The sequence below is a fragment of the Thermobia domestica genome, chromosome 7 (genome assembly GCF_964235325.1).
Source record: "Thermobia domestica chromosome 7, izTheDome1.hap1.1, whole genome shotgun sequence".
Taxonomy (NCBI): Eukaryota; Metazoa; Arthropoda; class Insecta; order Zygentoma; family Lepismatidae; genus Thermobia; species Thermobia domestica.
This window is the reverse complement of record NC_137460.1, coordinates 40,568,190-40,584,041: the sequence shown is the minus strand read 5'-3', so window position 1 is coordinate 40,584,041 and position 15,852 is coordinate 40,568,190. Positions and strand designations below refer to the sequence as shown.

At 36.2% G+C, this 15,852-nt stretch overlaps 1 protein-coding gene across 5 annotated transcripts in view; it reads right to left on the bottom strand.

Moving 5' to 3' along the window:
* The window catches only part of Vps4 (vacuolar protein sorting 4), a 43,161-nt gene that overhangs the window by 21,219 nt on the left and 6,090 nt on the right, over positions 1-15,852 (bottom strand). For all 5 annotated transcript variants that reach the window (XM_081764512.1, XM_081764513.1, XM_081764511.1 and 2 more), the window contains exons 3-4: positions 5,272-5,383; positions 4,782-4,917 (exon numbers count right to left, since the gene is read on the bottom strand). In XM_081764512.1, the coding sequence (XP_081620638.1) occupies positions 4,782-4,917; positions 5,272-5,383 (248 nt within the window). The remainder of the gene's footprint in view (positions 1-4,781; positions 4,918-5,271; positions 5,384-15,852) is intronic.

Here is a 15,852-nt window from a genome sequence, read left to right as displayed (position 1 = left end):
GTTTGTCCACCACAAAGTCTACTTGGCGAGAGCAGGGATCGAACCAGGGAACCCAAGCACAAGAGGTGAACGCTCCACCACTGAGTCACCGCGAGGACTACAGTACGTAGTATGGTTAATGAGATAAAACTCAAAATTGAAGGATTGGATGCAAGAACCAGGTAGGTCCATTTTTAGTGACTTTGACATTTTTACATGTTCCTGTAAGAAAAGATCACTCTACATCGTGTACAAGAATCATGTGGATCAGATGATTGTGTGTTATAATGCTAAGGAGATACCTACATACAGTGTTCATCGTGAAGTTAGAAGAAACAGACAGCTCCGTTTAAAAAAAAAAAAAAAAAAAAAAAAAAAAAAAAAAATTAAAAGTGGACTTACCTGCTTCTTGTATCCAACCCTTCAATTATGATTAATTCTTGCACTTATTCTATTTAACTACAACACTGTTCAAAGATAAGACATCAGTTGATTTATCACATTGAACTTAACAAAATGACATACCTAAGGATAAATTCTGATCAGCAGTTTCCGAGAAAATCGACAAAAACACATTTTTATGACACTAAAAAGTACGTTATTCATTGACAATACGGTAATACAATTGATAGTTCTACTACAACAGATTGTATACAGCTACATTTATGTAAGTATACATTAAAAACAGTTAGATATCAGATCGCGTGCGTCAACAATGTTACAGACACTCCAAAAGTGACACGCGTGCTCCTAACAGCTATGAACATACTATTTGATTATATTAATCCGATTTCCACACGAAGATGATGGTGTATCTTTCCCAAAACTAGAAAACTTTGCCTAAATATTTGCAGAATATGCCTAAAAATATACAGAGTAATGAGAATTTCGTAAAGTAGGTAGCAGTGGCGGCTAATGTTAGTGTTGCACCGTTGCATAACGACCAACATTTTTCAAATAAAACCATAATTAACAATAGTACTAACGAAGTGAAGAATGCTGCTTTCTATCATATAAACTTGGAGCAATATATTTTTTCCACTTTCATAATTGTTAAATTCATTAAACTATTCCAACACGAGGAAACAATCCATGACTAATCCCTATTACGTTGCAACGAGCTTCTAACGACCAAATTCTACAGCACAGACTACTGGAGCTAATGTTGAGGATGCTTTTTCCTATCTCAGAAGTTAACGATTTTGGTCGTTGCAATCCTCGTGTAACGCTGCAGGGTTTGTGAACAAGAAGCTTCCGCATTAGGTAAAATTTCTGAAATTCGTAATATTAGAAATCAGCAAATGCAATTTACTTAATATATTCGTATTAACAACAACAAAAAAGTGGTTCTCACGTGACTATGCCGAATCCTAACCAATATAATGACTTATATTTAAAGGTGATTTCAGAGTTGCAAAATACGAAGGAAAATGTGTAGTAGGCTAGTAAACAAATTGAAGAAATGCGCACTTATGAGTTAATTATTCGCTTACTTCTTTTACGGGCATTACAGAGTTGAATATTACCTGGCAAGTATTTAGAATCATATTACAAAAACTACTAATATGTTTCCGTAAATTAATTACGAATCTTTCTTCAACAAAGTATTGCCACTTGTGGACATTTGTTTGGGCAGTTTCAAGAGAAAGACAGATTTATCTTTGTTCTGTACTACGGACCATTTCAAACTTTGGAAGGAACATTAATGTGGTGATAGATTAAACTGATGATTAGAGGACAAAGGAAGTAATCTACAAAGAAAGAATAAATATATGAACAGCTCAGAATGGAACAGAGGACGAACGTATGTGATGTAATTTTAGGAGCTAAAGTCCGGTTTAAGTTCAGATGGGATCTCATAGCCGTAATATTGTTTGAAAAACAGATATTTCACCAGTATGGTTCAAATTTTCTTAAAGAAACTGTGCATAGTGTGTTTAATTTAGTTTTTTTTATTATTATTATTATTTTTTATATATATTTGGTCTAGGAATTAATTCGTGCGGTTGGTACGCACACATTGAAGCTGTAGTACAAACACAAAATACATAAATACCTTAAGAAAAATATTGTCCATCGCTAGCCACCACTTTCGCCCATCTGTCAGGCAATGTACGGATTCCGTGGCGAAAGAAGTCCTCATCCTTGGAAGCGATCCAGTCAGAGACCCATGTTTCGATATCTTCTGAAGAAGTAAACCGCTGTCCAATCAAATCGTTGTTCATGCAATCGAACAAGTTGTAGTCCGAAGGAGCAACGTCTGGTGAATACGGCGGGTGGGGTAAAACTTCCCATCCGACATTTTCTAAATAGGTTTTGACCGGTTTTGCGACATGTGGGCGAGCGTTATCATGTTGAACAATAAGTTTATCATGTCTGTTCTCCCATTCTGGTCGTGTTCTGGCCAGAGCTTGCTTCAAACGCATTAATTGTCGTCGATAACGTTCTCCATTCATAGTTTCACCCGGTTGCAGCAGCTCATAGTACACCACACCTTTCATATCCCACAATATGCACAGCATAACCTTTGCACAGTGAATATCTCGTTTTGGTTGTGATGGACCTGGTTCACCTGGTTTCATCCAGGCCTTTTTTCGTTTAGGGTTCTCGTAATGGATCCACTTCTCATCACCCGTAATAATTCGATGCAGAAACCCCTTTCTGCTCTGTCGTTGAAGCAGCAATTCGCAAATGGTTTTTCGTCTTTCAACGTCTCTGTCTTTCAATTCATGTGGAACCCAATGTGACATCTTTTGAATCATTCCCATGGCTTTCAAGCGTTTGGAGACTGTTGTTTGATCAACGCCTAATGCTGCTGCAAGTTGTTCCTGCGTTTGACACGAATCCTGCTCGAGCAATGCTGTCAATTCTTCGTTTTGAAATTTTTTTGGCTGTCCAGCTCGCTCTTGTTCTGCCAAGCCGAAATCACCACTTCTAAACCGTGCAAACCACTTCTGACACGTTCACTCAGCTAGAGCATGGTCACCATACAGTTCCACCAAAATACGATGACTTTCAGTCGCACTTTTCTGCATGTTAAAGTAATGCAGCAGGACACCCCGCAAAAACACTTTATCAGGCACAAATTGCGCCATGTTCACTTAACTACAAACTGGCGTTGTTGACGCTTTAATCCACTGCCCTATACTACGAACGATACGCGATGACAGGGGTTTGCAACACATGTTTGGATACACGGAACTGTGGGACGCTCCGTTCGTTGCGCCATCTCTTGTCCACCCGCACGAATTAATTCCTAGACCAAATATGTATAGCTGAACAGGATACATTTTCATTTGTAATCTTCGAGAAAATAGAGAAACAACTAGTCCTTATAGCGCTGAGTGTCATTCGTTATCAGAAATAATTGATATTATTGTGTTGGAATATATATATATATATATATATATATATATATATATATATATATATATATATATATTATATACAATGTTAAGTAGCACATTGTACTTCTTCTTGTTTGTCCTTTCCTAACAGTGACACACATGGTTAACTTTCGGCTTGATTCACTACAGCTTCTCCTGACAGCAGTCTTAAGAGTAAAGAACTGGATATTGCGTATCGAAAATTGAGCGTACAATGGCCAAGTCTTGTCTATCAAGTCACAAGAGATCCGATAATTTTACACAAGAACGTTAAATCGCACGCTACAAGAATAAACAGGCACAGAGATTCTATCTCTCCATTCCCTATTGACTTTTATTTCCTTCACGCTTTGAGACACTTTAATTGGTATGTATATATATATATATATATATATATATATATATATATAACCGAGGGTAGCATGAAAACTGCCATCCAGACCTTCGCCGACTCTAAAAGTGGAACTTTTACGCGAAAGGCACAAATGATCTTGCCACGTTGGACAAAGTGTTTTTATTTTGGCTGAAGATGTCATGTGGCTGAGTTAATCATCCTTTTCCAGCACCGAGGCTATATGAAACAGGGACGTAAGTTTAAGATGGAATATGAACCACTGTAATGTATTCGAATTTTAAAGGTCTCCCACCAGAAATCAAATCCGAACCACATGCATCATAGGCGCATGTGCTAGTCACTAAACCAACGGAAGGTCTAAGGTGCGTAGATTATTTTATTTACAGTTTTATACGTCGGAAGCACGAGAACACATAATAATAACAGCCGAAATCGGTGTCGTGATGCTGTAGTGCAGTTCAACTGGCGGCGAAATGGTGTGTTAGGGAACGGCCATATTGTAAAAGGTTGATGTAGAATGACTGTCTACAAGCCCACTAATTGTACTAGATTCAAGTCTCGTCGTGCTTCGGGGTCCACCTTAATAGTATTTACTTTTCTTCATAACCTCGGTGATGCATAAGAAAGTAAGACACACAAATACTCAAACTCAATAATAATAATAATAATAATAATAATAATAATAATAATAATAATAATAATAATAATAATAATAATAATAATAATAATACCACCATTTAGTTCCGCTTAAATGTATACTTGTGACTGAGAAATTCAGGATATGGAAGTCAGGATTTGAAAATTGTTTAACTACCAGAAGTCTTTGCAAATCCAATGAATGGTTTTGTAATGGCCACGTAGATTATGAGTTAAGAAACACGATTGTTTTCTAAGAACCAGGAAAACGTGACGAAAATTGCAGTTGCCACTAATCAAATTTTAACATGAAAATGTACGTTTCTTATGATGTATATTGAAGACTATATGTCTATATGATGAAATCATAACTAATTTGTAATATATACAGACACAAAATAAAATTTGTACTTCTTTTTACTTACTTTGAATTTTCTCCTGCTTTAACTGGCTTCTTTTGCTTTCCTTTCTTTAAATATTCTTTCAATTTCTCTGCACGTTCCAAATACTGTATGCACTTTGTACGGATGCTCTCCTTAGCTCGATCACTATGAGCTTCATCTAAAGAAAAGAGAATATTACAAAATACATTGATTAAAATACTTCTGAGGAAGTAGTATAACACGTGGAGTTTCCTTGAAATAATGACATTTAATTATATTTTGCAATTATGGCATATTATGACTTCAATACATATATTTTTTAATTCCTGTATAATCCTTGCACTAACAAGCTTTCGGCTATCTCCTAAAGCCCTACTCACGGAGGCTCAAACTTTTCGAAGATAACGGTATACAATAAACTTAATGTGTTCAAAAAATTGAGTTTATACTTGCAATATTTTAGGAGAAAAAACTGTTAAAAACGGAGATACGTTCCTACCCCTCCCCCCCCTGTACTTCTTACGATACTTACATTTTATAGAGTGCAAGAAATACTCTACTCCATGCTCATACAATCTCAATGCTTCTTCATAATTTTTATTCTTATCTTCTTCCGTTGCTCTCGTAACAATATCAATGGCTTTCTGAAATTACAAAACGTTCATATATAAGAACAACATATGAACCTTTAAAAATATCAACACACTTTTTAAAATATATATAAAGTACATATGACACGCACCTCCATGTTCCCTGAGAAAGCATATTTGCAAATAATCATTTGATATATTTCAAATACTCATCGATATTCTAGTTCAGGGAGCAAAACTTCCGGTCGCCACGTCGCCATTGGCGACTAGAAATTTAGAGCTGGCGACCAGTGTTCAGTAGGAATAGTTTCTGCTAAACGCACAGGGCTGCGCAGTTTCTGTTTCGCACGAAAATAATTGTCACAGAGTGAGAGAAACCACGAAATCTGAAGTCTTCACAACGTTGTAATCCATCCCTCCTTCCTACCCTCCTAAATCTAATAGTCTGATTTTGAACTTTTATGCTCTGATGTAATCTCTTTCTTTGTCAAACCAAAGGCCGTGGGTAGAGGTGGGACCTCTCATAATTTGTACGTGAGAGATACTAGCGACCATCATTTTTGGATTGGCGAATGCGTCTGACATTGAAATTTTGCACCCTGTTTAGTTGCAAATTTTATATGAACAATTCACTTCCTTACAATTCACTGAAAATTCTGACACTTGCCCATCTTCTATTACGAAGAAAGAAAAAAAGCTAATAAACTTGAGAGAAAATTAACGTAAAGAAATCTACAGAACAAGATGTGTATGACTAGAACACTCTTTAAGGTGAACCTCTATAAAGAATACCTTTTCACACAGTAAAAATTTACTAAACTGTGCTCTTGGGTATAGTTCAAAATTCAAAATCTTACCTTGTACCCAACAAGGTGAGATTTTGTATCATGAAGAATTAAATTTTGCTGTGTATCTTGTTCCCGGCATTGTCATTGTTAACTTTAGTGGAATGTGAACGCATTCTACCAACTACTTTATCGTCAGCGGACAAATATTTCCACCCTAGTACGTTTTTCAGCATCGTATATAATTAAAGGATTTTTTTATTTTGAGTATGGATATACATTAGGATTTGAAAAAATAGTTAAAAAATACACCTGGGCCCATACGGGTTTTTCAGCGCTTATTTTAAAGAAATATTCAATGTCTTTGAAGTAAAAATGTTAAAATTGATTTATATTTCAAGATTGTCACTGTCACAAGTTGCAATAATTTTCTATTCACTGGTCTTTTGAAAAAAAAACTGGCCACCATTTTGAAATCTTCTATTGGATCGCCGAGAAAATCTATACAGCAAATTTAGAATATCTCGTGCTTCTACCCTCAAAAGTCCAAAAATTGCAACCCATAGCGTTCATACCCGCTTGTTTGAAAAATGGCCGAAATTCCGAAATTTTACGTTGCATCGTGGCCAAAATGCATACAGCTAATTAAGTGTCTCGTGCTTCTACTCTGAAAAATTTAAACTTAAAATACCGAAAATCGCGCATAGTGTGGATACTCGCTATTTAAAAAAATAAAATAAACTTAAAAGAACGAAAGTTGTACCCTGTAGTGTGTGTGGTACAGGCAGACAAACGAACAAATGTAGATTGAGTCATCCCAGGAGTCTCACTGACATTCGCCAAATATGAATACCAAATATATTACTTTAAAACAAAGATATAATTCATGTTTTATAAAATAAATGTTTCAAAATGTCTTATATGAACTAAATTTCTTCCAGCGCAAAATATATGGTTTTATTGTTGAGTTCATTTCCGATACATTGTGCGTTCAATTACGGGAATTTCCCGAGCACTTGTTGCAAGACAGTTCTTTCCCGAAAATTAATTTAAAACAATTAACAAAGATATAATTCATATTTTATAAAATAAATGTTTCAAAATGTCTTAAATAAAAATTAAATATCTTCCAACGTATTCACTTCCGATGCTTTGTGCGTTCAGCTGCGGGAATTTCCCGAGCACTTCTTTCACGAGGGCTTTTCCCGAAAATACAGCTTTCTTTACTGTACATCGAAATTTTCATTAGTACCGAAGTTTGAATTCAGCACTTGAAATAGTAAGCGTTACACAGTCTTCGGAACTCAGTGAATTAATCTTCTTAAATTTGACAAGAATTATGCTATTGCTGGTGTTGATTCTGCAGAATTATTATTTGAAAAGTAGCAACAGATGTCTGAACTAAACTGTTGTTCTTGGGAAACCAAATTTTACTGAATACTTGTGTTACGATCAAAGGTAAGAAATAATACTAACAGTTTTTCACTAATATATCTATATATTTACTGGTAGTACCGGCACCTATGGCCTTAAACCCGTCAAACGTATGACAGATAACGTCCCTCGACGTCGCCGAGCATACTATTCACGGAAAGTATTTTCTTAAATATAAAATCGAGTATTTTACTTCAAATAGGCTATAAACATAATCCATAGTATGGATTCTATACATTAATTTGTTCCATAATTATCTCAAGTTAAGGTAAGTTTTTTATTCATTCAGTGCATTCAGAACTTTATAAAGGTCTTATGTTGTTGTATACCTTAACGTGAAAATATCTAATTCGCCCAAGGAAAGTCCAAAATCTGATAAATACTACTTTCAATATGATCACCTTAGTTATACCAATAATATACGAGGGGCATACTTAAAGTCGTGAGCAACATGTTTCCACAACTGTAATCTTTAGTTGTAAGTGAAACCAAGTATCATCTCAATCTATAGACCTTTCTACATCTTTCTTTCCAGACGTTGACGCTGTTTGTTGCTAGCACGTAACCACAGGCAGGATTTCCAAAATGGCGGGCAGCGATGTTTCGTTTCGACAGCGTGCTGTGATTGAATTCCCTGTTAAAGAGGACCCATCTGCTTCTGAAACTCACCACAGACTGCAGCGTGCCTATGGAGATGTGTTCATGGGTGCCAGCAGTGTTAGAAGGTGAGTGAAACATTTTAAGGATGGAAACACGAGTATTGAAGATAAGCCTCGTAGTGGACGCCCTCGAACTGCCTCCACGGAACGCAACAAGGTAAGGGTTGATGAGCTGATTAGGCGACATAAGCGTACCACAGTGAATGAAATCCACGGATGGCAATGGTTTAAACCATGTTGTTTTGGTTTAAATAATTTGCTGTATGTATTTATATTACATATGGACAGAAACAGGTTTGTTTTCTTTTGGTAGGGGTCACATAAGCTTGAAGCGAAATCCAAACCGCTTCCCGGCTTACATCCGAGAGAAATTGTTCTCCATTTGGACTCGAAACCGGGACTAAATGGCCACAAATGCCATGAGTCTGCCGACTCACTCACGAAGAACTCCTGATAAAAATACGTTGTACTGATAATATAATTATATTTACATAGTTGTTAATATAATTGTCAGGAGTCATTTCACAAGGACAAAAAGATAAACAGTTGCACACATGAAACTATTAACAGAATTATAAATCGGGAAACTCCCGCCTTAGCCATTGGGAAAATCCTGTTATTACTTAAAATGCAAAGCAATAAGGGAAAAATTCCGTTATTGCTTGGCATTTAAAATTTTATGATCAACGTATCATAATCAGTTCGCTAAAATTGAGGTATGTAGGGTGCCTTCCATTTCAATTCAGGCAGAGCATGTACCATCACCATCTCAGATATTTTTGAAACTTTTTTTTATAGCAACTAGACATGTTTTTAAGAGACCCATATTTTTTTGTTTTCTCGAAAAAAAATTTCCCTCCAAGTAATGGGCCATCAAAGACGGGGAGTACAATTTATGAATTGTAGAAAACATGGAAAATGGTCAACTTCGGAGCCTTACCATTTGGCTATGGACACAAGTAGAGTTATAATTCTTGTTGTGGTATGTACATAGGGATATAAATAAACTATATTTTATTGTAGTTTCGTTTGCGCATGCGTATCTTTTTGTACAGAAATTAACAAATGAACGTCAATTTATCTGAAAAGTCGAAGTTTGCGAATTTTTTTCGAGCACTTCTGGTTCGAATTTTAAAATTCTGTTTTCACGGTTGGTAAGACCTGGTTATCCGCTTTCCGGAAAAAAAAAAAATGTATCGCTTCTGTGTGCAACCGTTTTGTCGCAAAAAATTCGAGAAATTGTAAAATTTTCAAAAATCGCCATTTTTGGGCGCCATTTTCTCGAAAACACCATCTTTTAAAATTCTGGAATTTTGTCAGATGGTTCAACTTTACATGAATAATAAACACACCAAATACCATTCTCGACCAATGCTTCATGAATTAACTGCATCCTTTTAAAGTTAGCGAAGTTTCGTTAACTTTGATGTCACAGTTAGCAACACTGGGAACAATAAAAGTGCAATGATTTGATGATGTTTGTGGTTCACATTCATTAAATGAAGAACAAAAGGTTTTCTTGACCGTTTTTTTTTCATTATTTTGATCAAGAAGGCTCTCTGAAATAGTAAAATGAGCCCCCCCCCCTACTCCTCCGTTTTCTTAAACCGAAATAATCTGAGGCGGAAATTACGATTACGAAACACACAAGTTTTAAGTTTACTTGAAATGGCCATCCAATAAATTCTGATGATCTATAAAAAGCCTGAACTATTACCTCAGTGATGATTTGAAATGCTCCAGACAAAGTCTCAATTAAGTGCGATGTCATTACAGTGATCGAAAAAGGACAAAAAGTTTAAAAAAATAAAAATAAAAAAAAATCGAAACGTTTTCTTACGCGTTCCAAAGCAATTTACTGACTTTTTAAACAGAACAATCTCAACATAAGAATGGGTCACTCGGAATTTTACAGTATTCGACTAAAGTGGGTCAGTCCGCAACCTGCGAGGGAAGTGTGTGTGAGTGCATTGTGCAAATTTTAAGTTAACTGGTACTGCGTTGCTACAAATCAAAAGTGCAGCCTGTATTGAAGCTATCATGAGTGACCTATTTCCTTTAGTAGTATGATCCGTAGAAAATGACAACTGTCTTCTTCAAGAATGTGGTGAATGTCCTGGAGTGGAAGGAATAAGTGTGGAGTCTTTAATTACTGATCCTGATGAAAATGAAAGTGTTACGTATGCCATATGGGAAAACAATAATCTCGTTAAAAAACTGTGCCACTTTCTGTTTCGTATCGTACATTGCTGGTTTAACTGTAAGAATTGTAATTCATGGCTACATCAAGAAAATCTAAAGAGAATTAATTGCTACCGAAAACCACCGTATAAAATTTCAAGATACAAATTCTATTTTACTTCATGTGGACTTCGCTGAAAACTGGACTGTTATTCTGCAAAGTGAAATTCAGAGTTAACACCGGAATATGAAACAACTGACAGTATTGTTGTAATAAACGACGATAAAACACACGATTCGGCTCATGTACTCATAGCCATAGACAAGATTCTAAAAATACTCGAAGAAAAGCGAAAATATATTTTATAGAAAAAGGTTTGAATACGAGAAAATAAGTGTCTACAATTTCCCAAACCGTGTCAGTGATTTCTGATGGTGCTGCATCCCACTTCAAAAATCGCTTTCAGATGTTCGAGATGCAGACAGGTCCGATAAAGCAGTGGTTTTGCAGTGAAACCGGCCATGCAAGGGTCTCTGTGACGGTATTGAGGGGAGGGGGGTGTAAAGAATGTGGCAACGCGGCATAACCTTAAGCAAAAACAGATACACAGTATTAAAACCGCAGAAGAAAAGAAAATGAAATGAAATCTTTAAGTTTCACGTCCCACGGTTATGCCGGTTAGGCTAAAGACGACGGTGATTATGAGAAATGAATGAAATGATGGAATGCAGAAAGTGGGAAGAAACGGATTAACCCCAAGAAAACCCACGAGCACGGTGTTTGTCCACCACAAAGCCCATACGGCGCGAGCTTTGATCGAACCAGGGACCCCAAGCACCGGAGGTGAACGCTCTACCACTGAGCCACCGCACCCCCACTAAAACCGCAGAAGAATTCGTGAGTATAGTGCAAGTACAAACTCCGGGTATTACTCTCGTTTTGTTGCCTGGAACTGAATTCGACGCCTTCCGGAAGAAAAACAGGGAAAGTATGCGACCGGTAACTGGTATTCAACGAAGTCATATTTGGCTTTCGGAAAATGGCGAAGTTTTTATGGCAGTAACGGGTCACCATGAACTAACTTCATGCTTCCCCCAAAATCGAACTTCTGCAATTCAAAGTGTAGATTTAAGAAATCTGCAAAAAGGAACTTTTGTTACATACATATATGTATGATAACACTGTTCAACAAATTTTGATCGAAAGTATGTAAATTCATTGAAATTGCGATTTTTACATTCATTTAAGCATATGAAAGGAAATGATAATAAAAAAAATTTCTTAGCCCAGGCTGTGAAAAAAAAAACGCCCTTGTACAACAGTAGCTGTATATATACACAAATGTATTAATATTTATAGAACTTTTAAGCAAAATCCTTGTAAAAACCTACATTTTACTACTTTTTTTTATCTATTTCACTGTGATGTGATAACCTGGGGAGTTAAGAAGTACCCTAACCTATAGCTTTCTATACTCTTCCTTTCCTTTTTCAAAATTGCGCAAATATCAGTTTCACAGCGATACAGAAAATAAAGTAACCGTGGTCAAGTTAAACATTAACAATTCCGTAATAAAAATCAGTATTCACATCAAAACATGAAAAATATGTACAAATACCTTTTTGTGCAAGAACTACACTGCAATGTAGACAAAAGTTACAAGTGATCCCTTGTACAGGATTATGTTTATTTTATTTTGAGCGTCTTCGCTTGGCTTGCCTTTTGTAGGTTACATCTGGAGCATCCCTTGCAATAGTCCAACAGTAGATGGCCAATATGTTAGAACTCCACTTTCCCTCATATCTCTTCTCCATGGCTGCAATCTCTTGATGGAAACGCTCACCATGTTCGTCACTTACTGCTCCACAATCTTCGGGAAAGAAGTCTAGATGTGAATGAAGAAAGTGGAGTTTCAGAGACATATTGCAACCAAGATTTTCGTAGCACAATAACAACTTTGCTACCAGTTGTTTGTAATTTGTTGCTCGGTGTCTTCCCAAGAACTGTGAACAAACACTCTTCAAGCTTTCCCATGCAGCTTTCTCCTCGCCGTGGAGAATTTCGTCGAAGTTGTGATCTTTGAATAGTTGCCTAATCTGTGGCCCTATGAAAACACCCTCTTTAACTTTGGCATCAATTAAGCGAGGGAATTGTCCTCTTAGGTACTTATAGGCCTCATCCTCTTAACAAAACTTTTCATAAGACCTGATTTAATATGTAGAGGGGGAAGCGAAATTCGGTTACGATCTACCAATGGTTCATGCTGCACATTTTTCACTCCCGGCTGAAGAGTTTTTCTGGTACTCCAATCACTTTTGCGGTAATGAGATCCACGATCTCTACTATCCCATTCACATATAAAGCAACAATACTTTGTATACCCTAACTGCATACCTAGCAACAGTGCTATTACTTTAAGGTCACCACAAATGAGCCACTGAAAATCGTAATATTTAATGGCTTGAAGTAAACATTTCAAGTTTTCATAAGATTCCTTCATATGAACTGCGTAACCTACAGGAATTGAAGGAAGTTCATTTCCAATATGTAAAAGCACTGCCTTTAAACTCACCTTGGACGAATCTATAAAGAGCCTCCACTCCGTTGGTTCGTAATTAATTTTAAGTGCCCTCATGAGACCATTTACATCTGTACATGCCACAAGTGTGTCTTCCATAGTAAAAAGTGAAGTGAACATCTTCTCCCTATTCCGATACACTGAAATATTTACTTTCTCCTGCAATAAATGCCATTGCTTTAAGCGTGACGCTAAAATTTCGGCTTTGCTTTTCGAGAGGTCCAAGTCTCTGATTAGATCACTTAGTTCCTCTTGAGTAAGTCTATGTGGTTCACATAGAGGTTCTTCAACAAACGTAGGGTCCTTCGAAGTGCTTGATTCAGGAGCTTCAACTTCTTGATCATCATCAGAAAGAAGATTGTATTCTTTAGGTGGGTCAGGAACAGGTAGTCCTTCTCCATGTGGAACGGGGCGCATTGCAGAAGGAATGTTAGGATAGATCAAGGCCCGCTTCTTCTTCGTGGAAATTCCCTTCTTGACGGAAGGAACCATACAAAAATAATAATCTCTGATGTGGTCGCTTGGCTCCCTCCAAATCATGGGCACTGCAAAAGGCATTGAGCGCCCCTTCCCATTAATCCAATGTCTTAGATTGCTGGCACAAGTGTTACACACAATGTGGGGCGCCTTTTATCTTGGTCTCCAATTTTACAACCAAAGTAATATTGATAGGCTTTTCTTATTAGTGGTGTTATAGTCTGCTTTTGTGAGGAAAATGTCACTTCCCCACACACGTAGCAGAAGCTATCCGCACTGTTTACACAATTTCGCGGCATTTTTGTTTATTGAAATGCTCAAAATGTCACTTGAAATAGTTCCGACAACTATTTAAAAATATACATTCGAAATACCAGTATTTTTGCGTACTTGTAGTTGTATTTTTATGTCCTGCACTACACAAACGTCACACCCAAAACGCTGATAACTGCACTAAACCTGTCTTTTCTAACAATAGCAGAACACTACTGAGATAAGGAACACAATGAAACCAAGCGTTCATATAGTTTCTCCAGTGTTGCCAGATCAGTGTAACATTTTACCCCAAACGAAGCGAATATATTTATTTTTAAAGCGTTATTATTAGACATGCCTGTAAAACGAAAAGTAGAGCTAATATTCGAAAATAACTTTCAAATTCGTGATCAGCACCACAAAATCAATAAGAATTAGCTGATTTTGTTCAATTTACATTTTCGTTGTTGAACAGTGTAACCAGTAGTGCGTAGCAGAAATATTATGAATAAATCATGAATTACGTAAAGTTGAAGTGCTGTTTATACTTCCACATGGACCTTCAGCATTTGTGACTATCGACAATGTGCTACGCAGGGGCAGATCCACGATGGACTTCTGGAACGGGGGGGGGGGAGGGGTAATACTGCTACTTAGAGCTACTTTTAAGAGCTCCAAACTCTGAGATCGGTTCTATTTATATATAAAATAAAAAAGTTTCTTCCCCCTAGATCCACTCCTGGACGAATTGTGAGTGAGCCCACACCTATTGGAATACCTGCACGGTTACATGCTATTAGCGAAGAAGACACCAACCAAGCAAATGATTGGTCCATGTAATATATATATATATATATATATATATATATATATATATATATATATATATATATATATACAATAATAATAATAATAATAATAATCAGTGAAATTTTGTTTCCGAAGACCATTCTAAGTAAGTGAACTCGAAATTTGTGCGTTTCGTAATCGTAATTTCCGCCTCAGATTATTTCGATTTAAGAAAACGGAGGAGTAGGGGGAGACTCATTTTACTATTTCAGAGAGCCATCTTGATCAAAATAATGAAAAAAAAAAAAAAAAAACGGTCAAGAAAACCTTTTGTTCTTCATTTAATGAATGTGAACCACAAACATCATCAAACCATTACACTTTTATTGTTCCCAGTGTTGCTAACTGTGACATCAAAGTTAACGAAACTTCGCTAACTTTAAAAGGATGCAGTTAATTCATGAAGCATTGGTCGAGAATGGTATTTGGTGTGTTTATTATTCATGTAAAGTTGAACCATCTGACAAAATTCCAGAATTTTAAAAGATGGTGTTTTCGAGAAAATGGCGCCCGAAAATGGCGATTTTTGAAAATTTTACAATTTCTCGAATTTTTTTGCGACAAAACGGTTGCACACAGAAGCGGAACAAATTTTTTTCGGAAAGCGGGTAACCAGGTCTTACCAACCGTGAAAACAGAATTTTAAAATTCGAACCAGAAGTGCTCGAAAAAAAAAATTCGCAAACTTCGACTTTTCAGATAAATGGACGTTCATTTGTTAATTTATGTACAAAAAGATACGCATGCGCAAACCAAACTATAATAAAATATAGTTTATTTATATCCCTATGTACATACCACAACAAGAATTATAACTCTACCTGTCTCCATAGCCGAATGGTGAGGCTCCGAAGTTGACCATTTTCCATGTCTTCTACAATTCATAAATTGTACTCCCCGTCTTTGATGGCCCATTACTTGGCGGGAAAATTTTTTCGACAAAACAAAAAAATATGGGTCTCTTAAAAACATATCTAGTTGCTATAAAAAAAAAAAAGTTTTAACAATATCTGAAATGGTGATGGTACAATTCTATATTTTTTTGCCTGAGTTGAAATGGAAGGCACCGTAGATATCATTCAATAAAATTAAAACTGAACATCCAATCTAAGCTAATGACGGAAGTTCTGTAGGCAGTCGATAAAATTTGCAAATTTCTATCAATATATTTAAACAATGTTTTTTTTAAATAATAATAATAATAATAATACAACAACAACAGGCATTCATTCAAGCAAGCAGAAATATACAATTTGGTTTCGTTTCGTATGTCTAGGCTTAATATCCTTATGTAATACCTAGGT